Source organism: Daphnia pulicaria, chromosome 1, assembly GCF_021234035.1.
Source record: "Daphnia pulicaria isolate SC F1-1A chromosome 1, SC_F0-13Bv2, whole genome shotgun sequence".
Lineage (NCBI taxonomy): Eukaryota > Metazoa > Arthropoda > Branchiopoda > Diplostraca > Daphniidae > Daphnia > Daphnia pulicaria.
The window spans coordinates 8,076,790-8,099,196 of NC_060913.1; the positions used below are offsets into that span (position 1 = coordinate 8,076,790).

At 38.4% G+C, this 22,407-nt stretch overlaps 3 protein-coding genes and 4 long non-coding RNA genes across 9 annotated transcripts in view; 3 read left to right on the forward strand and 4 right to left on the reverse strand.

The window, feature by feature from the left end:
* Positions 1–234: 234 nt before the first annotated feature.
* On the reverse strand, positions 235–2,155 carry LOC124347166. Its single transcript, XM_046798435.1, has 6 exons — positions 2,001–2,155; positions 1,680–1,938; positions 1,445–1,599; positions 1,174–1,375; positions 849–1,100; positions 235–776 (listed from the first exon to the last, which is right to left on the reverse strand). The coding sequence occupies exons 1-6, from the start codon at positions 2,127–2,129 to the stop codon at positions 352–354; spliced, it is 1,422 nt and encodes a 473-aa protein (XP_046654391.1). The 5' UTR covers positions 2,130–2,155; the 3' UTR covers positions 235–351.
* Positions 2,156–3,225: 1,070 nt separating this feature from the next.
* Positions 3,226–4,271, reverse strand: LOC124350970. Of its 2 annotated transcripts, none has more exons than XR_006921311.1 (4): positions 4,161–4,271; positions 3,984–4,092; positions 3,762–3,843; positions 3,226–3,696 (listed from the first exon to the last, which is right to left on the reverse strand). It is a non-coding gene; the product is annotated as an uncharacterized LOC124350970 (long non-coding RNA). The 2 variants fall into 2 exon arrangements; XR_006921312.1 differs by having other exon boundaries at positions 3,762–3,928.
* Positions 4,272–9,473: 5,202 nt separating this feature from the next.
* Positions 9,474–10,173, forward strand: LOC124350667. The gene is made up of 3 exons (XR_006921084.1): positions 9,474–9,666; positions 9,727–9,993; positions 10,060–10,173. It is a non-coding gene; the product is annotated as an uncharacterized LOC124350667 (long non-coding RNA).
* A 308-nt stretch (positions 10,174–10,481) lies between these two features.
* The window catches only part of LOC124350689, a 67,497-nt gene continuing 55,571 nt past the window's right edge, over positions 10,482–22,407 (forward strand). Inside the window, exons 1-4 of the long non-coding RNA XR_006921094.1 lie at positions 10,482–10,522; positions 10,611–10,621; positions 13,855–14,020; positions 20,179–20,184. This is a non-coding gene — a long non-coding RNA (uncharacterized LOC124350689). The remainder of the gene's footprint in view (positions 10,523–10,610; positions 10,622–13,854; positions 14,021–20,178; positions 20,185–22,407) is intronic.
* LOC124350641 lies at positions 14,266–19,401 on the forward strand. Of its 2 annotated transcripts, none has more exons than XR_006921080.1 (6): positions 14,266–14,483; positions 14,593–14,816; positions 14,880–14,987; positions 15,062–15,109; positions 15,210–15,315; positions 19,319–19,401. It is a non-coding gene; the product is annotated as an uncharacterized LOC124350641 (long non-coding RNA). The 2 variants fall into 2 exon arrangements; XR_006921079.1 differs by having other exon boundaries at positions 14,916–14,987.
* Positions 15,326–17,757, reverse strand: LOC124348336. Its single transcript, XM_046798520.1, has 5 exons — positions 17,403–17,757; positions 17,149–17,296; positions 16,906–17,072; positions 16,569–16,818; positions 15,326–16,507 (listed from the first exon to the last, which is right to left on the reverse strand). Exons 1-5 carry the CDS (start codon positions 17,622–17,624, stop codon positions 16,251–16,253), a joined length of 1,044 nt encoding a protein of 347 aa, XP_046654476.1. The 5' UTR covers positions 17,625–17,757; the 3' UTR covers positions 15,326–16,250.
* Positions 20,281–22,187, reverse strand: LOC124347518. The gene is made up of 7 exons (XM_046798458.1): positions 21,935–22,187; positions 21,684–21,831; positions 21,441–21,607; positions 21,055–21,304; positions 20,756–20,986; positions 20,509–20,664; positions 20,281–20,428 (listed from the first exon to the last, which is right to left on the reverse strand). Exons 1-7 carry the CDS (start codon positions 22,175–22,177, stop codon positions 20,307–20,309), a joined length of 1,317 nt encoding a protein of 438 aa, XP_046654414.1. The 5' UTR covers positions 22,178–22,187; the 3' UTR covers positions 20,281–20,306.

Genomic DNA, 22,407 nt, shown 5'->3' on the forward strand with positions numbered 1-22,407 from the left:
TCTGCGAAGTTGAATGGCCCATTACATTTTTTGGTTTTATTTTCGCATTTATTTCAACATGAAATAATTCTATAAATAAAAAGTTGTTTGTATGACAGTTATCTTTAACGTTTTGGAAAAAATCTACGCTCTTGGACTTTATTTTTCTAGCTTTGCGATTCTGCCACTGGCAAATGGCCGTGTAAAAATGTTTTCAGACTATGGAAGTAAGGTAATTAACAGGAATAACGGGGAAATGTTTAATTCATTTTATTATTCGTCAATTGCATGAACTGTAATTGAAATGAAAATTTTAGGTCATATTAATCATCTACAAATTTACTACGCAAAAATGTCAAAACTCGGCTATTATTATTCGAAGACATCTTCCTCTACTAACAAACCTACAAAGCTAGTATAAGATCTAATGTCGTCGTAAACTGTTCCGACAATCAAGACCAATCTAATCTGGTCGCCTTTGGAAAGTTGCAAAGTAACATGGTGTGAAAAAGTATTATGCATCTCATTGCTGTATCCAGCTCCTATTTGAACACCATTCAACTGAAGCTCAACAGCTGCATAACTTCCATAATTAATTCCTGAAAAAGTGAAAAAATATTTTCCCGGTCTTGGAGTGGTAAAAACTCCTGTTGAAGCGTTCATGGCATTTCCCACATTAGTTCTGGTCAACTCGAATGGAATGGCCGTGTTGACGATTGCGTAATTCGCGTTTTTCTGTACATAGAAATAAACAGGAGATGATTTGACATCAGCGTAGCCAATCCAAGTTTCGTATCCTGCGTAAACAAAATTGCGATCATTTTACTAATTTTACTTCAATCAACCCAAAGGCAAAAGTCTGAGCAAACCTGCGTCCGTTGACATTTTGCTAAAGTCGCAATAAACCGTTTCCACTTGAGACACGCCCTTGATCAAGTATAAACCGCTGAGGACATGTCCGATCTGCCACAGCTCGACGCAAGAGGTTGGCATTCCTTCGACCAACTTTTGGCCTTTGCATTTCAATTTTCCCAATGTGTGTATACCGCTTGACGCTGCAGGGGTCGTTCGTCCGAAATTCAAACGTGTGATGGGCAAACTTCCCTTCGCAGTTATTTCACCTGATTAGTTTTAATTTTTAAAAAATAAATTTTCTAAAAGATGTTCGATAAAATGTTGGTTTTGTCAACAGACCTTCGTCGACTAGATTGACGGGTACGTTGGCGTCACAGTTGCAGTTTTTACTAGGATCGACACAGGTTTTGCCGATTCCGCACAGGCACGTGTGAGTGGAGTTATCGTTACCGTGCCAGAAATATTGCTCTACACCGTTGCGGTCGTTCCACCAGGAATATTGGATTCCATCGTACTGGAGTGGGGCCGAGTAACACTCGTACTGAAAATTAAATTGCAGGTAAATTAAATTTTGTAGGATTTAAAAAAAATTACATTTTATTTAATGAACCTTACTTGACTGCCGGCAATCTACAGAAATTTGTGCTAGAGCTGCAGTTTGTCTGAGTGATGCCTCGTACACGATTGGTCTGGTATAGCATCCGGGTTCCGTGCAATGGCTAACGTTAATCGCTGCTTCTGCGTCGTGTCCAATTATTGTCATTCCTGTCGGTTAACAATAGGATACAATCGTATTAATCCAAACTTTTATTTATTCAAATCTTTTTTAAATAGAGTTATTATACCTGTGGACATGTCGCAGTTCACCTGGATGGGATCGTCTCCAACATCTTGTCCGTCGGGATCGATCCAGTAAACGTCAGTGGGCAATGAAGGGTCGGCCATACGAACCTCGTGACAAGATCTCGGCATTACACCTTTCGAGCCCGACTTTAATACCGGTAACATTTCCTGCATTTCCTTTTGGTGGAGTTTGGTTTTTAGCTGCTGGACTTCCTCTCTCAGGCGGTCAAACTGGTCATTGAATTCAGCTTTTAAAGTTTCCTATCAGGCCAGACAACAATGAAATAATTAGACAGCAACCAAAAGAAAAAGTTTTTGTTTACGTAGTCTAAACGGAGATTGGTGTCGCCTTTCGTAGATGGCAAGTGATTTGGGTGTTGGCCTGTTGTCACGCTCAATAGGAAAGCGCTGAAGAAGACGAGTGTCTTGACGTGCAGGGATGACTTGGCCATTGTCGTGATTAATTACCGAATGTGTGGTGTTTTGGCATTGGCAGTGATTTCCTATTTATACAGGGCAATATAGGTGAATGAAAGTTTGTCTTATGTCGTGACTATTCAGATAAGATTACGCCATAATTGGTATCTTAACTGGTCTACGGTACTTTTTTTTTCAATTGATGAGATACGAAAAGAAATTAAAAATTCCCCTACACGTGACCAATTCGATTGACACACATATGCTGCGCGTCAATTGATAAGGATTATTTTGAAATCAGTGCGTCAGTGCCGCAATTAAAACTGAGCTTGTGTTGATCAAGCAGCAACAGTTAATTGCAACATGGTGTCATACATTGATTGATTCAATTAGGTAAAAGAAAAGAGTCCCTCGTAAAGGAATGTTAAAGAGAAAATTGACTGCAAACGATTATCCTCAGAAGAAAAAAATATTCTCTATATTTTTCATTTCTAATTACAAAACTAAGATTTCTTGCAGCGAACGTATCTCGGTAAAGCGTTAATAATGACGAATAGTATGACCAGCGTAACAAGTTGTGTAGCAGTTTCTCATTTTTGCTAAACAGCTTGATTGGGAATGTTTAACCTGTTTATTCTTCTGACAATTCGAATCAGTACCAAACTTTCAGTCCGGGGGAATCCCCTGCTGCTGGTTTTCAGTACGTCCTGCGCTGAATGACATGAAATGGCCTTAGTACAACAAAAAATATTTATTTAATTTAACCGATGAACCCCTTTCTCAATTTTTTTTTACCCAGTCTTAGTTAATGCGCAGCAAGTAAAAAGTTATTAACGCAACACAGTACGCGTGAAAAGTTATTACGCAGCAAGTACTTTACCAAAAAAAAAACCATCACGAAACAAGTGACTTAAGTAGATCAATCCCATAATTGCAGTACTTCTTGCACATGTAATACAACTTGTTTTTGCGTAATTTCTTCTTTTCATAGGTATTCTAACTGTTGGTTAATGTATGAGCTATGCCTAAAATTGCCTATGAAATAATTATTCCATTAAACTCTGTAATTTCTGTACAATACAAATAACAGTAAATTCCTACAAAATAATAAATCATGACAGTAAATAAATTAAAAAACCTTTAATTGGTAAAACGACCAGTTTTAAAAAGTAACATTCAAACTAATTTCCAAATCAGTAAGTACAGCAATATTTTTCTGCATTTCTATCAACCAATGCCTTGATTAACTGCGACCGTGAACATTACATGTCCAGTAAAGAAGAGAGAAGAGTGCGAGGGGGCTATTAGTCAAAGTAGGGTTCTAAGTTAGACTCATGCCCCTTTAAAAATTTTCATAACACCATGATCCAAGTCCCTGTTCGACCAGAGCCCTCCCCTCCTCCTGGTTGACACAGCGAGTGAGTGACCACCGGCGGGCGTTGGTTACTGGTTAGTGGTTAGTTAGGGAAACGGGGCCACAGAAAAGAAGGGAGCCCAGATTATGTACTTGGAATTTATCAACATCAACACAAATTATCAGTCTTCAATTCGAGGAATCTCTCATCGGTTTCAGAACAACTATAACAGTGGAGAGGGATTAACCTGAAAGGAGAGTATATAAAGATATAATAATTTTCATACCATATTGTAGTGACAGAAAGCAATACCTCAAATCTATCATTGTCCTAAATTAGAACTAAGTGGCAGTCACCAGAAAATCTTGAGTTGCAGCACTTTCTTGCTGGTGTCCTAAAAATAGATTGCAGTAAAGAATTGGATCTGACGAAGGCACCAAATATCTTGAAGATTTACAAATTGACAGGGAAAAGTTAACCTGAATCATTGTAAACCTTAAAGATCACAGTAATTAAAAAAACAAAAAAAACTACCTTGCAACAGAAATTATTTAGCTTCAGAGGACATAGCTTGCATTATTGGATTGGACTACTTTATTGACCCCAGTTGGCCAGGTCCAACGAAAACTTCAGCTGACATTATCTGAAAACATTTAGTCAAGAACAAGAATGTAGTAAGAATCACTAACTAAAGGTTGTATTATCTATTACCTGTAGACAGTTAAATCTTCAAAGATTATCCGATCTCCGTTTGTTTTGAAGTAACTTACGATTTATGAACGTTACGAACTTACGATGTGTAATGACAGTATGGCCATTGGTCATGTCTCCTGTCACTGTGCAGTGTGCAACTAACGCAAGATTAAAAACTCATTACTAGACGTCGCTACGGTCGCTCTGTTTGCATCGTCTGCATCGTGATAAAAACATGGCGAAAATGGGCGAAATAATTATTGCTAATTTATACCTATTTTTCTGTGATTCATTTACCAAATTGAACTGGATACCTTATGTAGGTTTATCTTGACCCAGTTTCCTTATTCTGTATATTAAAACAATTTATTTCTTCAAATTCTAGATGCATTCTGTCAATCATTCCAACAAGTTGACTTTGAGCTGTGTCACTTACCATCTATTGCCATCAAAAGTCTAAAACTCATGTTTGAAGCCAACATGTAGTGGAATACAAGTGTGCCGTGATAAGGTATTTTCCCATTACCAGAATGATGCATTATGTAAGATATCATAATTCAGATTTTTGTTTAACACAGGTACTTTTGCTCATGAACATAGGATCTTTTCCCAATCTCGCAACTTTGTAACCTGCAGCAGCATGTTGTTATGACTGTTTCTACTTCTGTTCAGAAGGCAACCCAGCCGAGAAGATCCCCATTAATGTATGAGCTTGCTCCAGCCTCTCGTATTTCTACAAAACCTAACCGTGGAGTTGTTCCTGTTGCGTTTTATCCATCGCTATAAAGGTATTAGCAATCAAACACATTTCAAATGTGAACAGCAATTTTAGTGTACGTAGTTACGGCGATGTTATGTTATAAGATTTACTGCATATTTTGTTTTGTTACCTCCTTGAATGTGACGTGTCTGCGAGCCAATACGTAAAATAAAAGTCCCAGCAGCGGGATTTTCTGTTTTTTTTAAAAACATTTTCAGCTTGAAAATGCACCCATGCCACCACTACACAAACGTAAAACGAAAAAGTTCGAACACTCGACTAAATATATATTTTTTTAAATTTGAATTTTCAATGCGCAAAGCCGCAAAGAATAATTAGCCAAAGTTGTTGTATGCCCGCTTGTCTGCTACGCATTAACATTTTCTGCTTTACTCAAATTATACTCGCACTTTACTTTTTTTTTTTCATTTCGCTAAAATTTGCCGGCGGTTTTAACTTTTAACCGATAAACTCTCGCTGCTTCCCTTTTATTTCTGGTGACAATAGCTGAGTGCGGATGTTTGTGGTTGGCAACCTTGCAAAGGATTTATTATCGGAAAATGGATATTTGATTACATGAAAATAATTTCATGGGAATCATATAACTTACTCTTTTTCATCTAAATTCACAAGTTCTAACAGATTTTTTTTTATTTTTAAATCTTTGGATTGAAATCTTATTGCTTGTTTAGTTTGGAATGTTGGATTGAGCGTTGTTGAAATCTTATTAATTAGCGTGAAATCGAGTCTTATAATTTTTGTTTTCCCTTTTTCTTCCAATCCTATATTTAGAAGTTTAGTTTCTTTAAACTTGTTCGTGACTGAATCTTTGTCGCGGGAGCGTTGCAGGACGACTGCGTGCTTCGCAATCTTTTCTAATGACCACCAGAATTCTCCGTCATTTTCACTTGCAGTTTTTAAGATTACGAAAAATTGAATTAGAAATCTAGACGGGCCCAAAGATCGACCCAAAGGAGCTTTGCTGATCAACCGACTAAATCTTTAGCATACTAAATATATAATATTGAATAATATGCTTCAGCCATGGAACATCGGAGTGCTAGCAGTACTAGCAGGTATCGTCCCATGGCCTCACCGTTAGGCATGCCCTCTATTGCGCTCAACAATAGAATCAATCACTTGTGTTTATAGGTTACGGTGGCTTATGGCTAACAAACTCGATGTGTGCCTGGTCCGAGATTCGAACCTTAGTCCCCTGGTATGGCAGCCTGTGTTGCTGACCATCAAACCACCGTTATCAATTATGATATTCATTTTTCTACGTTTTAATTGAAAAACTATTACTTAAATTGACAATGAGAATATTTTTTAAGGCACTAAGAATTAAATCGTAACGGAATTGAATTCTCAAATAAATTTGAAACATTGATTTAAAAATAAATTGCCGATGACTGTTATAATGTGCGTGAAACAAATGTTGCAATTATGCGGAATAGCAGATATCAGCAGCAGATTGCATTATGGCTGATGGCAAATTGGCAATTATATAGCATGAACGGTAACATGATTTGGTTTGATTTTCACTTAATTTTGCTATCTTGTTTTAAAAAAATTTAAATTTTAAAATTACCGGTCTTTAAAAAATTATTTTGCGCTTTTGTGTTTAAATTTATTTAAAGTAAAGCAAAGTGTTAATGTTATGTCGATTTCGCATTTCGGGTGTTAATTCCCTTTGCTCGAACAGTTTTTTTTTTTCTTCCGCCGGACAACGTGGAAACTAGAAACACGAAGTAGGTTAGCGATTCCAGCTAAATAACCTCCCGGGGCTACCGAAAAATGCGAAACCCAAAAAAGTTTTCCAGTTTTTAAATTCCTCCATTTTTCCGCTTCCGCCATTTAGAAAGACCCAGCCGACGTTATACATCTTCACCGTCACCTTCAGTCGTAGCTAGTCCATCAGAGAGGGCCGGAAGATCGCCGTTGGAAGGAATAGGCTGGCTCCAAGATCATTAAGTGTTTTTCCACAATCCGTCAGACCGATGTCAAAAAAACATCAAACCCAGAACGTTTATACTCAGCAGCACATTGTTTTGATAAACGAATGCCTCCGCCAAAATGTTTTATTTTGTATCGATGGATGGAAGCCAGTTCAAAACAAAAACTGATTTGTTATAGCGCTTGAAAAATAGGATGGTATAGGCCTACTGTTTTAGACTAATTCGTCGAATAAACAATCAAGTGAACAAATCTCCCGCTTCAGCAGGTTCATTTTTCGGTCGCTTCCAGCAGTGCGCATCTATATTAATCAAAAGACATTCAAATAAATAGAACTCCAAATCGGCAATGGGTATCTATATTAGCTGTAAATTTCTCAAATTTTTCTGACTTTCACCGTTTAGGTGAGGTACTTGGTAAACAATCAAACTAATGAATAAGCGAAACAATGTATTTTTTTAAAATGAAATTTATTGAAAGCAACTGACAGAACAGTGTCAAATCAATCAAAAGTAAAACTAAACACTGAAATTTTAATTTCCATATGGAATGTTCTGATTAATGTCGATGAAGAATGGCTTGCAGAGTGGGCGGAACCGTCGTCTGCATCATCGTCAAATGGAATGACACTTTAGTGCTGTAGGTCTCGAGTAGCCAAGCAGCTCAGAGGCAGTGGTAAAGCACAGCCGATGAGGAATTGGAGGTTTGGATCGGGATCGCCCTGACTGGCAAGTTGGTTTTGCCATTCCTGAAACAGCATCAAGGGTGTCGAGCCGCTCACGTCCGATTGGTATATTTCGGCGCCGTATTCTATCAGCAGATTAGACTGAGCGAGATTGCCACGATTCATGGCCAGTAAGTGGAGGGGAGTCGCTCCGTTGAGGTCAGCTGCGTTAGGATCGGCTCCGAGTCTAAGGATCATCTGGATGATGGACAGCGTCCATTCTTCGTCCGGTTCACTAACCTCATTGTCTTCTTCACGATAATCTCTGATGAGTTCAAACTTCACTACGTCACTTTCGTCCTCAGACATGTCATCTCCGATTTCTTTATCGCCGCGTGACAGACATTCGTCACTCTCGCTGTCCATTTGTTGGTGAATTGCAGCGAACGTATGCTCAATACTCTTCAGATGGCAAAGCGTTTGTAGGAAATTGTGATTGGCGTTTCCCCATCTCTGATCTTTCAGTAAGAATTCATGAAAACTTCGCTTGAACTCTGTGCGATCCCCATCACTCCATTGCGGCATCAGCTCACTGGACCAAAAAATCAATTGCACTAAGACACTTGCCAGACCGAGCAGAGTGCTCCGGTCAATATTGCGTAGTTGGCGATTCCCTTGCAGATAGGACATGTAGTGACTGGTGAAATTGAACATTGCCATGAAACTGGCAAACGAAAACTCCTCTTGTCCCGGCCTTTCTTGTAGATTGATGAGGCTCGTCTCAATAATGTCAAGGGCCCAGTTGATGATTTGACTTGTCTTGAAACCCTTCCAGTGTTCAAGTGCTTGTGATTGCTGTAGGACGTACATCAACATGTGTATGGCGCGGCCGCTCTGCCCTTGGCGGAAGGAACAAATAGATGCCCAATGGCACAAGAAGGCGAGGTTGAATATGTGTGGACCAGGATGGACCTTGTCCAGGACTCGCTGGCTGACCAAAACTGCTTGGGTGAAGAGCTCGAGCCTAGACAGATGCTCCAGTTGTTCTATCGTGACTGCAAACTCGTTTGGCATAACATCCGCTTCATCATGGACCGTCGATTGGCGAAGATGCAGGGCTGCCCTCCAGTACATGAGGCCGTTTTGCGGGGCTGGATGCGTTTCGTAAAAGTAAAAATTGACTGCGCCCATCAGTTCCAGAATGTTGATCTTCTCCTGTCGGCCGTTGGGACTGGAGACGATAGACTCGATGATCATTTGGGTGGTTTGCTGACCGGCTCGCACTTCAATGGAAAGGAGATAAATGGAAATGTCTAATTCTCCGCAAACGATAGCCGCGTACAGCGCTGGAACGTCCAGGTATGTGACACCATTCAAAATCATCCGTCCAATTTGCCCGATGGGAACGTCCAGTTTGCCGACCAAGAATTTGACCATGTCCAAATTTCCTCCCTGGATGGCCACCAGAAGAGGGGTCTGTCCTTGTTCATTGTACGAATTTGACAATTCGGTAGTCACTGCCTTTCCGTGGATGTTGAGAGTTCGAATCAAATCCTCCCTGGAGCCTCTGGTTACCGATCCAAAAAATTCCTCGCAGTCCGCATAAGTCATCATTCTCGGCACCATATCATCATTCGCACGAGATTCCATTTTTCTTGCAGATTTTAATCTCAGTAATTTTATCTAGAAGGCGTAGAAGCATACAGATGGTGTACGATGGCATCATATGCAGTGGCGATCCCTTATATGTGAAAAGAAGGGCAAATCTTTGTTTGCAAGTCGACATTCTCCTACAATTCCAACTGTATCTCGAAATTGTGTCAACCAATTAACTTGATTTTTTTTGTAATGATTGCGTTTGAATTATTCGAATGTTAATCAGTTGTTTTATTCAAGGCAAAGTTATACCATTTTATTTGATTATCATTTCGATTCAACATTCGTCTAGTCTCTAGTCAATTCGCGCCGATCGTTATAGTGTGTAATATGGCCGCTTGGGGGTAAGTTTGTGCAACTATTACGACATTGTGAAAACTGGAATTTTGCATTTCGAAACGCCATGGCCAATAGCACCTACCGTATCAAATCAAATCAAATGCATTTCGAAATTGCTCAAAGTTAACGATAAGCGATAGCTATTGAAGGTGAGAGCTAATCTTAATGCCTTGTAGCATAAATTTTAATTTTTTAGAAAATTTGTTTAGTCGATTCCGGGAAGTTTGACTGTTCTAGTCTCGCACTTCAAGGAACACATCAAACAAGAAGGATTGCGAACAGTGGCTAACCTGTCAGGAGACAACATGTCTGCCCAGTTTGTAGAGGCGGGCATGCTTAGGTTCCACTCCGAGTGCAAAGAGATCACCGATACTGTTTTCAGTAATGATCAGCTATTTAGCAGTGCTCTAGATGAGGCCTGTGCTGCAGTCGCCACCCATCGCCCTAATTATTAACCCTAATTATTAAACAACCTTGTAAGTCTTCAGAACTACTTGCCAGCGTTTTTACATTTTTTTTAAATTTTAATTAATTAAATCTAGGAAGATTCTTCGCCACATCGACTTAATTCAGGAGGTGTTGAGCCAGATCTAAACCCGATTCGCTCCTTCTATTAGCTTGATAAAAACGTGCATTGCGACACTGATTGAAAAGGAGTACCTGGAGCGGACCTCAAGTTTGATGTACGAATATAGCTATAATGTGGCGTAAAAAATGCAATCTCAATGTTAGTTCGCAATATCATTCTGTAATACTTTGGCGTTTAAACTTTTAAAATTGTTGAAAGGAAAACAGTTTCAAGATGGTTTTTACATTTTTGTGTTCAATTTAAGAAAGTGGAAACAAATTTGTGTGTTTATTCACACGTTCATGTAAACCAGAACTAGTCTAATTGTCTAAATAAACTCTACAGTATTTGATAATAGGGCAACACCGCTTGTTATGGCAGTTAACTTCGTCTGCACTCTGCTTGCAAGTTGCAACTGCAAAGTGCGAGGTATTCAGGTACGTACTCTTTTACAGTACCTGACATTTTTCGTCTTAAAAATGGTCAGTAAATGTAATAGGCCAATAAATGTGTATGTTTTCGTAGTGAATTTACAGGTAACAAATTATACTAGGCAATTCCGTCGGATCAGGGATCATGTGGCCTGAAACTGCTGTAAATTTTCCAAAAATGTCGTATCTCGCTGCATGTGCCGGCTGTACGTTTCCTCAAATGCAGAAAAACTTCAGAACAATAAAAGGGATTATGTTGATCAGGGCCATGATGTTGATCAACTTCTAACGGTTCCTTCAGTAGCAATGAAGATGGAGTGTGGTCGAATTTGTTGGTGTGGTTGTATTGTTTCAGTGAATTGTGATGAATGAATTCATTAGTCATTAGTGGCCTATCAAATGATGGCATTAGTTATATTTCAGTTAAATTTTCTAAAAGTATAAGGTGTTCCTTTTTCATTGATTGAGATGTCAGTTTCAGCGTTGTGAAATATTTTTAATAATTGGCAAGTAAGAACTAGGGTATTGTTCCTAATTCGGGACACTTTTTGGCTATTGCCGTTTCGCATGCTTTAGTATAGGCCGAACACCTTCCTAAGTCGGGACACCGATAAAAAGTATGGGACAAAGAAACCAAATGCGGGACAGTCGCCAGCGCCATCTACCGTTGGTTGTGTAGCAACAACCACTTTTTGACAGTAATGAAAACAGAAATCAAAACACACGATTGGTCTTACGGATAGCATGTTGACCTATCAATCTCACGTACAACAGGTTAGGGTTCGACTCCCTTCACATCTAAAAGTGTCTTTATATGAATAAACGTTAATCAACATATTTGACTGTCAGCATCCCTCTTATTCCGAATTGCACGACTATTGTCAACGGTATTACACAAGAGATCATTTTCGACAGTGTTTCATGGCACGTTGGATTGAGTGACGGATAACGAAACCGTTACCGTTTTTTGTTCATGTTTCAAATCCCAGGAAAGGCATTTTTAAAAATATTTCGAATATCGCCTCAGGGCTGTCCCGAATTTATAGCACAGTAAGGATACCCGTAAAATAAATTTGACGGTCATTTCCCTTTGGTTTTCATCATCTGTTGAAGAGTTCATCACATATTGTCGTATTCCGATGGCACAGTGGGTTCAGTCGTTGGCTGGGAACCACGTTATACTTTTGATTATTGGTTCAAATCCCAGGAAAGGTATTTTTAAAATTATTTCGAAAAACGCCTTAGGGCTGTCCCGAATTTATAGCACAGTAAGGATACCCGTAAAATAAATTTGACGGTCATTTCCCTTTGGTTTTCATCATCTGTTGAAGAGTTCATCACATATTGTCGTATTCCGATGGCACAGTGGGTTCAGTCGTTGGCTGGGAACCACGTTATACTTTTGATTATTGGTTCAAATCCCAGGAAAGGTATTTTTAAAATTATTTCGAAAAACGCCTTAGGGCTGTCCCGAATTTATAGCACAGTAAGGATACCCGTAAAATTAATTCGACGGCCACTTCTCATTGGTTTTTATCTAACATAAAAGAGTTCGAACCGACGAAAGTCGGTTGTATTGACACAGTGGTTTAGTGCCTGTCTCTTACGAAATTTTTGGTTTGGTTCTGTGTTCGAATCTTACTTTGGTTATTTTTAAAAAATATTTCAATCTGAAGTCTATCGAAATTATCTTCTGAATTTGAACACGGGGCTGAAAACGACATTCAATGAAAATGTCATCTATGTCAGCAATTAACCCGTTGAGCCATGAGAACAACGAAAGTCTTCTACATCGGGGAGATTATGTTGCCTGTCGAATTATTTTTACATACGGGTACACTACTGGCTATGGCTATGGCTTTTAGCTAACCCCTGTGTTATAAATTCGGGACACCCCTTGGGCGATATCCGAAATAATTCAAAAAATGCTGGTAACAGGATTCGAACCCATAATCGATTACTAAAGCTTGCGTTAGAACCAGCCACTAAACCATTGTGCCAATACAACTTATCGATATTGTTCGAACTCTTCTATGTAAGATAAAACCCAATGAGAAGTGGCCGTCGAATTAATTTTACGGGTATCCTTACTGTGCTATAAATTCGGGACAGCCCTAAGGCGTTTTTCGAAATAATTTTAAAAATACCTTTCCTGGGATTTGAACCAATAATTAAAAGCATAACGTGGTTCCCATCCAACGACTGAACCCACTGTGCCATCGGCATACGTCAATATGTGATGAACTCTTCGACAGATGATGAAAACCAAAGGGAAATGGCCGTCAAATTTATTTTACGGGTATCCTTACTGTGCTATAAATTCGGGACAGCCCTGAGGCGATATTCGAAATATCTCAAAAAATGCCTTACCCGAGATTCGAACCAACGACCAAGAAAGATAATCCGATTCCCAGGCAGCCACTTTATCCACTGAGCCATGGGAACATACAAGAATAGGGCGATCTCTTCAATGTATGATGCAAATCGTAGGATAGAACACGCAGAATTAATTTTACGGGTATCCTTACTGTGCTATAAATTCGGGACAGCCCTGAGGCGATTTCCGAAATAATATCAAAAATGCCTTGAATTTGAACCCACGACTGAGAGTTTATAAATGCGATTCTTAGTAGAGTCACTCAACCCACTGTGCCACAAGAATTTTTTGGGAAGTGTCTTAACAAAATTATATAGAATTAACAATTAGGGGCAAGACTCTTATACAAAATCATAAAAGACGTAATGAAAAAAACTTTCATCATCAATATTCGACCTCACAATAAGTGTCGTCCAGGACGGAACTTAGAAGTTAGATAGTAAAACCCTGATTTTGACAGTTCAACTAGTGCCATCTTGCGTACATTATACTGTCCCGATTTTGTGTACTTGGGTGTCCCGATTTTGTGTTATGGGATTTATCGCCAGCAAGCTTCAAGTTCGATTTGATGGAAATTTCTTTATTTTTCTTGCATTTCTATGCATTGAATCTAAAGATTCTGTCGAGCTCTTTATTTTAAGACTAAATTCAGCTCAAAATAACCCCTAAATATCTTAATATTGCAAGATTGCAAACGTCCCAAATCTAGCTTTTTTCTAAGTCCTTTTTCCCAATATATTTTTTGTCATATCTTTAAAATTTGTACAGCTACATTGACATAGTTGTATATAAACGTAGATCCGTTCATTTTCTTTAATTTCAGCAACTTTTCTTATCGAAACTCGGGTTAGTTTTTGTTTTAAACTGAAAAATGTTATTTCGTCCCAAATAAGAAATTTTCGGGCCTGTCCCGAATTAGGTACTTTACCCTAAATTTGTTTTTGTTTTAATAATTTTATAGTTGGATGACAGTCCAATGGAAGCCAAGGGAAGATTCCACTCCTGCCTTATCTGTGATCCAGTGTAATGAGGGCTGGTGGCAAGTCATCTTCCGAACTTTCCCAGTGCGGATGGACGGTCCGCCGTTCGAGCCAATCGTCACGATTTAAAACGGAGACAAGAAGCGAGTAAGTGTGATTTTATTTCATTTTAAGAATTTTCAATATTTCTTGACAGTTGAGGGCTAACAGCTGTATAATGATTCGTTGTAAAGGAAGTAAGGAAATGTGAGCACATGATGATTTCAATCCAGTGGGTCGACGTCGACTGTTGTGTCCGTGGACACATGGCGCAGTGTTAACAGGACTTGCTATGATTGCTTGATTATACTAGGTGGACGCTAAATCGTACGTCACGGCGATTTAGCGTTTCATATGCTCGTGACTGGTACGATTTCATTGACCTAATTTGAGATTTGCGTTGTATGCCATTTTCTACATTTTATTTCTTGCATGACTTGGTTTTTTACCCTCATGTGAACAACTCGCATTTCACCAGCGACGATTTTAACCACAAGAGGGCCCTGTCACCCAATTGTCGCCGTATCCAATGGAAGCAACACGACAGTCGATTACATTGCACCGCAAAACGGTAAAAGTTTATCCACGAAAATCTTAGACGATCCACGATTAATTAATATTTATCAGTAATTTTTAATATGTAAGACATTTATCTCATCTTTTTTTCTCGTTTTTGCAAGCCGAAAGACCCAATCGCCAATCGCTTGGCAATTTTCAATTTTGTTAAAACGAAATTTTTCTAAAAGAACAAAGAAGGAATGGGCGCAAAAAAATCCATGATGGCCGACCATTTGCTTACCAGTCCTCCTTTTCTTAACAAATGTTTGTCAGTCGCCATGGAGATGGAGTGTGGTCGAGTTCTGCTGATTGAATTGTGTCGGACTTTATGTTCCTGTCATCTTCCGTGACTATAATTTTAGTGTTTCAATTACTTTGATTTATTTCGTGTTGACTCTCTTGTCGGTAGACGGTAATCACCTGCTTTCCTGTTGAAATTGACTAGATTATTAGAAGCCAGTTGAAGAGCAAAGCAGGGAAGAGTACATGCTCGTACGTCTTCTCAACTGTCCAACCGGTAAAATAAAGTGCATCCAAGTTTTATCTGTTGTAAGGATTACTTATTGTACGTTTGTGATCTTTCAATTTCAGTGTCATAAAATATTTGCAAACTTCTCTCTGCGATCAATGAAACGGAAAGTATTTGATAAGTTTCATATTGATATTTTTGTAACCTAACTAAAAATTTAATAATGATAACTATTGTAATGGAGCCTTGCTTTCTACTTTTTGTTAACAGGTTTCACCAGTTCAGTTCACCAGATCTTGGTGACTGGGACGGATGAAATCCCTAACCAATTTCCCCCCCTTCTGACAACAGATGTCAACACGTTGGAGCACAACAGGTAGGAAAAAAGTTAAAATATTTCAAGTATTGTGATGGAATGAGACATGTGATAGTTTGAAGTCGTCTGGTTACTGAGATAGGATTCAACTTATTAATGTGTAAATATGGGGGTTGGGTGTGTGGTCTACAGAGTGAAATCTCAAGCCTCTTTGATTATTATATAAAGTTAGATTTCTGATCACTATTCAATGTCCAGGTTTAAAAAATACTCTGTTTTAATCTTGTATTTTGATACCTGCCTGTTTGAATCTTCGGCGATAGTTGGGAGTCGAATGGCAGGCGTATTGACTATTTTTGTGGCGATCTATCCCCTTCGTTTTTTTGTGGGAACGATTCCGTGTAGAACGAGGAAATCCTTCGAGCAATACTTGGCCGAGAAACGATCACTTCGTCAGCACACGATTTAAATTTGCAAGCATAGTATACTTTCATGTATTAGGCTAATATTTTATTCCAATTTTTCGACAGTTTTTGTGATTAAAATGAAGCATAAGCGATAAGGGAAATTCGGAGGGTGTGGGAGGGTGGATTTCAAAGGTTTACTTGGATTTAACTTTAGTAACGAGTCAAAAGTATAAGGAAGAACCGAATATTCCAAATATTTCAATCTCGTTGCTGTAAATAGATTTGCCACTACTTTGTTCGTCGTTCAATAACGTAACAATTCTTAAAAATTTCAGACGGGAGTGGAATACCTCTAGTATTTGACTATTTCAGTTTCTTTTCCGGTCAGTTCAAATAATCGAAGCTGTTATTTGACTTGATGTAATTTTCCATCATTTCGGCCAATTTGGAGAAGGTTGGCCTCTCTTTCCGTTCCGCTTTCCAACAGTTTTCCATTATTTTCCCGAAAAAATTGGGTGAATATTCTGGTGGTGTCATTCGATAACCATTTGGAATTTCTCTCTTAAGTGCCCAGCCATTACCCATTCCTTACTTGGTAAATGGACCTTGATTATTAGTTGGCTGTGAATTCTTTTCACCGTTTGCTGGGAACCTAGCATTAAATTTTTCCATCCTCTTTTTCTTGGGGAGTAATATGACTGGACGATAAAAATTGTTATTGTCGTGATAGAACCATTTCGGCCTGTTTTTTTCCTGTCCATCTTTGTTAGAAGTAGTACAAATCAATGTAACGTTAGATCCTTCCACTGGGTCGTCAGGGGCTCCTATTCGTTCCAGTTCCATTCCTGGTTTTGCAATCGTCAATTATTTCGAGTTGAGAGGAAAATCGAATAATTAATCTGTTGCCTTCTACAACTAATGCAGCGCGTAAAACATCGGTGGCGTCTGTTTGATTCGTCGAGAAGAGCCATCTCCGAAATTCGCCAGATTTTCGACTAAAATGTTTGATGCTGACTCGTTTTCCGTTGACAAGAGGCAAATGTCCAACACAAAAATAATAGGTCGAGTCGAAAATTGTGGGGTCCTTCAATGTCAATCCTTTTTTAGGGTCGAAGGACCATCTCGAATTTTCAAACGACGACGAGGAATCCCAAACCTTTAAAAAGTAAATGAAACGAATGTTTTTTACCCTCATCTGACATCTGCCAAAGGCATTTTCTGGTGTCGAATCAGTGCGAAATACCTTAAAGTATTCATTTTGAAATTGGACTGTTGTTTCTCTCGTTTGCCGAAAAAGTGAGAGGCTGACGTTGGGATGAGTCACTTTACAAGGGAAAATAATGGGCTCTCCTGGTTTCCCGCCATAAAAGTGATCGTTATCGTCCTCCCTAAAAACCAACTTTTCGTGACCTGAGTGCGAACGATCAATTGAATCTTTTAGTAAAGATATATGACGTTCAAAGAATCAAAGAAAACTATTACGAACTGGAAACATAAACGTATCGATTTTCTATCCCTTTCCCTTCACATTTGTAGAAACCCGTGTCATAGACTGTGGCGTTTTTTAAAGTCATCGTCGAGATCAGGTGCGTTTCATTCGTGAAAGTTGTTTCGTTAAAGCGTTTTATCCATCGCTATAAAGGTATTAGCAATCAAACACATTTCAAATGTGAACAGCAATTTTAGTGTAGTTACGGCGATGTTATGTCATAGATTTACTATACATATTTTGTTTGTTACCTCCTTGAATGTGACGTGTCTGGGAACTGTCCATTTTATTTGATCATCTGATCGATTTAACTTTTCGACGCATTCAAGTGTTAGGGTTGAGCCGGCTTCAATCACCAGATCTTCCTTTTGTATTTTTGGGAACATTTGGACTTGATCGGTTTGAATAACTTGAGTGGCCAATACGTAAAATAAAAGTCCCAGCAGCGCGATTATCTGTTTTTTTGAAAACATTTTCAGCTTGAAAATGCCCCCATGCCCCCACTACACAAACGTAAAACGAAAAAGTTCGACACTCGACTATATATATTTTTTAAATTCGAATTTTCAATGCGCAAAGAATAGCCCAACTTGTTGTATGCGCTCTTGTCTGCTACGCACTAACATTTTCTGCTTTACACAAATTTTACTCGCTCTTTTTTTTTTCATTTTGCTATTTTTATCCGATAGTTTTAACTGATAAACTCTCGCTGCTTCGTGCTTCCTTTTTATTTCTGGTGACAATAGCTGAGTGCGGATGTTTGTGGTTGGCAACCTTGCAAAGGATTTATTATCAGAAAAGGGAAATTTGATTAGGATAAGCGAAAATTTGAAAACAATTTCATGGGAATCACAACTTAGTCTTTTTCACATCTAAATTAATTCCCACTTTATTTTTTAAATTTTTGGATTGAAATCTTATTGCTTGTTTATGTTGGAATGTTGGATCGAGCTTTATTGAAATCTTTTAGCGTGAAATAGAGCCTTATAATTTGAACCTCTTCAAATTTCCCTTATATAGCCTATAGGCTATTATTAGGAAATTAAAAGAAACCACAACAGTATACTGTTGTGGTTTCCTTCTAATTTGTTTTGGCCAATAACGTAACATTAATTTAACGATGTATTGGGAAAAACGATTGGATGAAATAGACACACGCTCATTTTTCCCAAATGATATCTTGGTTAAACGTTCTTTTTCTCTGTATTCTGGGAATTCTCAGTCTAAATAATCTAAACTGAAATTAAATTTGATGTACGTTTCTATCATATCAACCAGTTGGAGGAAAGTTGGTCTTTCTTTTGGCTTTTTTTGCCAACAGTTTTTCATTATTTGATCGAAAAAAATGGGCGAATATTCCGGTTTTTTCATTCGGTATCCATTTTGAATTTCTTTTACGAGTGCCCAGCCATTCTCCATTCCTGAAAAATAGTCAGAAATAGAATCAGTTGAATTGGACAAAGGCATAGTCAGTTTATTCATTTTCTCACCTGGATATGGGTCTTGGCCGAGGGAAAATATTTCCCACAAGAGAATTCCGTAGGACCAGACATCTGATTGGCTGGAAAAGATTTTATCCATCAGGGATTCGATGGCCATCCATTTGACTGGTAATAACTCCTATATTATCAAGCCAGACAAAAAGGAGTCCATTTATCGCAAGAATGTTTTATTTCTTCTTCCTTACTTCTCCCTTTTTCTCGTAATCATAGTCCTTCATTTGTCTGGCCATTCCGAAATCGGCCACTTTGACAACTCCGTGATTGGCCAAAAGAACATTGCGGGCGGCCAAATCGCCGTGCAGAACCTGTGAGGGAACTGAAAGATAGTAACATTTTGTTGTAGCAATTTTAGTATAAAGCGTTTCACCTTTTTGCTTGCTAGAAATTCCATCCCTCGTGCAACTTGCAATGACCAGGATATCAAGTCGCTCGTTTTAATTATTTGATTCAAATTTGCGTCCGAATTCATTTCTTGGGTGTTAAACTGCCGTTGAAATTCCGAGTTTTTATTGACCAATTCCTTTGCATTACAAATGGGATGTACTGTAATATCATAAGTAACTTGTTGACTGGTTAATTTTGAAAAATGTGATGATTATTAGTCGAAATCATTAACCGTTTTATTTCTATTTATTACTTAGCCTTTTTTTCCATTTCTTTCTCAGGTGTCAAAATACCAAAAGCGTCCAGCTGATTGATGAATTTACCTCGATGTTTTATCAAATGTGATTTTATATTGCCAAATCGACAGAACTCGATTATTACCAGAACTTCTGCTACAATTGAAAGAACAAAATGGGTCAATATTCGATTTATATTTTTGTCTTTCTCTCCGATTTTACCATTGGCGATTGTTTTGGTGCAGGCCCCCATTAAATTAACGACATTTAGGTGAGGCCCCAAATAAATCAGAATTTTTAATTCTCTGATGAGGGCGTCAAGTGTGTCATGAGATTTCGCATTAGGTTTGATCATTTTGACAGCCACTGTTGTCACTGTTTCATCCGAGTCTTTGATGCCCACGGTCTCGGCTTTGAGAACTCGACCGAAACAACCTGATCCGAGTTCTTCACCTTTTAATTTAATTCCTGGTTAAATTTTGCTCGCTAAAATTTAATCATCAAATGTGAACAACCAACCGAGTCTGAGCCGCTTCTTTGGAAATTCCCATTTCTTATCGTAGGGCAGGAATTCCGATTGATAATCCATTGGAACATCCGGATCGATTTTGTCTAGATCTCCATTCATTTTTTTCTCCAGCACATCTTCCAGTTTTTTCTTTGAAATGATTCGAGTTGTAGTGAAAGGAATAATAATATCTAGTATTTTCAGTCAATTGATTTCTTACCTTGTCAAAGTAAAATTTAATGCCGATTCCCATTCCGATTGCAAATAATCCAATTAAAAATGCAGCTACTACGATTAATGTATTTCCTCTTTCGAGAGAAGATTGGACGATGAAGTTTCTTTGTCTGGCCTCTCCTCTGCTATTATTCCATCGACACACGTAGGTTCCTCTTTCCAGTCTTTCGTTACCGTTTCCTTGAAGAGTCAAAACAGATTTAGATTTGTTTTCGAAAATGTTGTCCATGTATTGTTTGCCGTCCTAGATGTCAATTAGGGATTATCAATAAAATTGGCAATTTTTAGTAATTAGGAAAGTTTCACCTTGAGCCATTGAACAGGAACATGTTGCGACAATCGGTTGCAACTCAAATTCTGTGCGACCTCTTTTTCTAGGGTAATAATATTATTCTCTGGGTCGTTGTTTATTTCTATGAAATGCGAATGGATTTGTGATTGAAATATATACCCAGTGAAGTATATTATTGAGCAGACACTTTTACGGCCTTACCTTTAACAGCAAAAGAAATGTCTTCATCTTTAAACAATCGTTCATTGCTGATTTTGCATTTGAATTTCGTGTAGGGAGTATTTAGGGTTACGTTATGCAGATGTAATTGACTTTTGGAGAAGAAATGAAATTTGCTTTCCGTCTTTATTTGAATATCTGCACATCATTTGATGTGATGTAACACGTAGAATGTCAAACAAAAGATAATTTTCCTTTTTTCTATGATGAAACTATTATTGTGTCCTACCATTTTTCCGTTGCTGGAACAAAGTTTCCGATTCTTCTTTCTCTGAAAACTTCATCAAGTTATTCGTGCTGTTACTTTCCTCTGGGTAGTGGAATAGGGAATAATTATCATTGACATGATAGAACCACATCGGGCGATTAGACATGGCATCGTAGGCAGTGCTGCAAATTAATGTAACGTCGGATCCTTCCACTGGGTCGGCAGGTGCTCCCGTTCTTTCCAGTTCTATTCCTAAAATAGTTTTGCAAATCGTAAATTATTCCGAGTACATAAGAGAAAACATTATAGTTGTATATTGCCTTGGACAATTACAGGCAAGCGCGTTATGTCGGTTTCGTTGATTGCATCCAGTGGCAACAACCAGCTCCGAAATTCTTCAGTGTCATCGTCATACTTAATAATATTGACGCGTTTTTTCCCATTCCAGCTGGGCAAATGGCCGACAAAATAATAATATGCCGAGTCGAAAACCTGTGGACTCCTTAACTCCAGTCCCCATTTAGAGTCGAATGAAAATCTTGTATTGTCAAGTGACGACGAATCGAATATCTTTTAAAAACAAAAGACAATATTCAAATGATTATTCTTTTGCGTTTGTTGATTTTTAACCTCGGAACTTTTCTTCCATCAACTTTCATCCGACACCTTGAAATTTTTTTCTTTTTAAAAATATTTTGTGAAATATCTTGACAAATTCCTGTTGGAATTCGACTCCTAATTCATTGGTTTGTCGAAAAACTGAAATGCTGACGTTGGGATGTGTCGTTTTCAAAGGAATCCGGATAGATTCCCTTTCTTTGGGGACGGTCAAGTTATTATGTTGTATGTCCATAAAAACAAGTTTTTCGTGACCTTTGGTTACAAACAAAAATGATGCAATCAATCATATTTCCGAGAAGAGTGAAGAAAACTAATGATAATAACCAACTGAAAACGTAAACGTAGCGATTTGCCGCCCCTTTCCTTTGACAGTTGTAGAATCCCGTGTCGATGGGTGTGGCATTTGTCAACGTCATCGTCGAAATCAGGTCCGTTTCATTCCTAAAAGTTGTTATTTTCACTCGTTTGGCCGATCTCTGCAAGGTATAGTGAACAACGCACGTGAAATAATGAAGCGGTTTCCAATAAGACACACGTGTCGATATGACATCAAATGAATAACTACAATTTTGTTGTTACTTCTTTTCTTTGGGTGATTCGGGGAATGATCCATCTTATTTTATTTTTTGAAAGGTGCAATTCTTCGACGCAAGTGAGTAGTAGGGTTGAGCCGGCTTGAATGATGTGTTGCCCAATCCCGTATTGGTCCTTTTCCCCTTCCGGAAATATTTGGATTTGATCAGTTTGAACGATTTGATTTTCCAACAAGGCAAATAAAAGTCCCAGCAATGCTGCTGCCAATGCCCGTTTCGTTAAAAACATTGCAACGTCCGAAAACGAACGGCATCCGAAAATGTCGTCCGTTCAATGGATTTCAGACCAACAAGACTCAGACTTGACTGAGATCAATCTTTTCACGTCGTTCATTGTCATGCATCGAGTCCCTATGCGAGAAAAGGATGTCTGTGTGGTTTGACATCCCACACAACAGATTTGATACAAGATCTGATTATCTGAAGGCGGAAATTCGTTTCGGCTAAAAAAGATAAGCG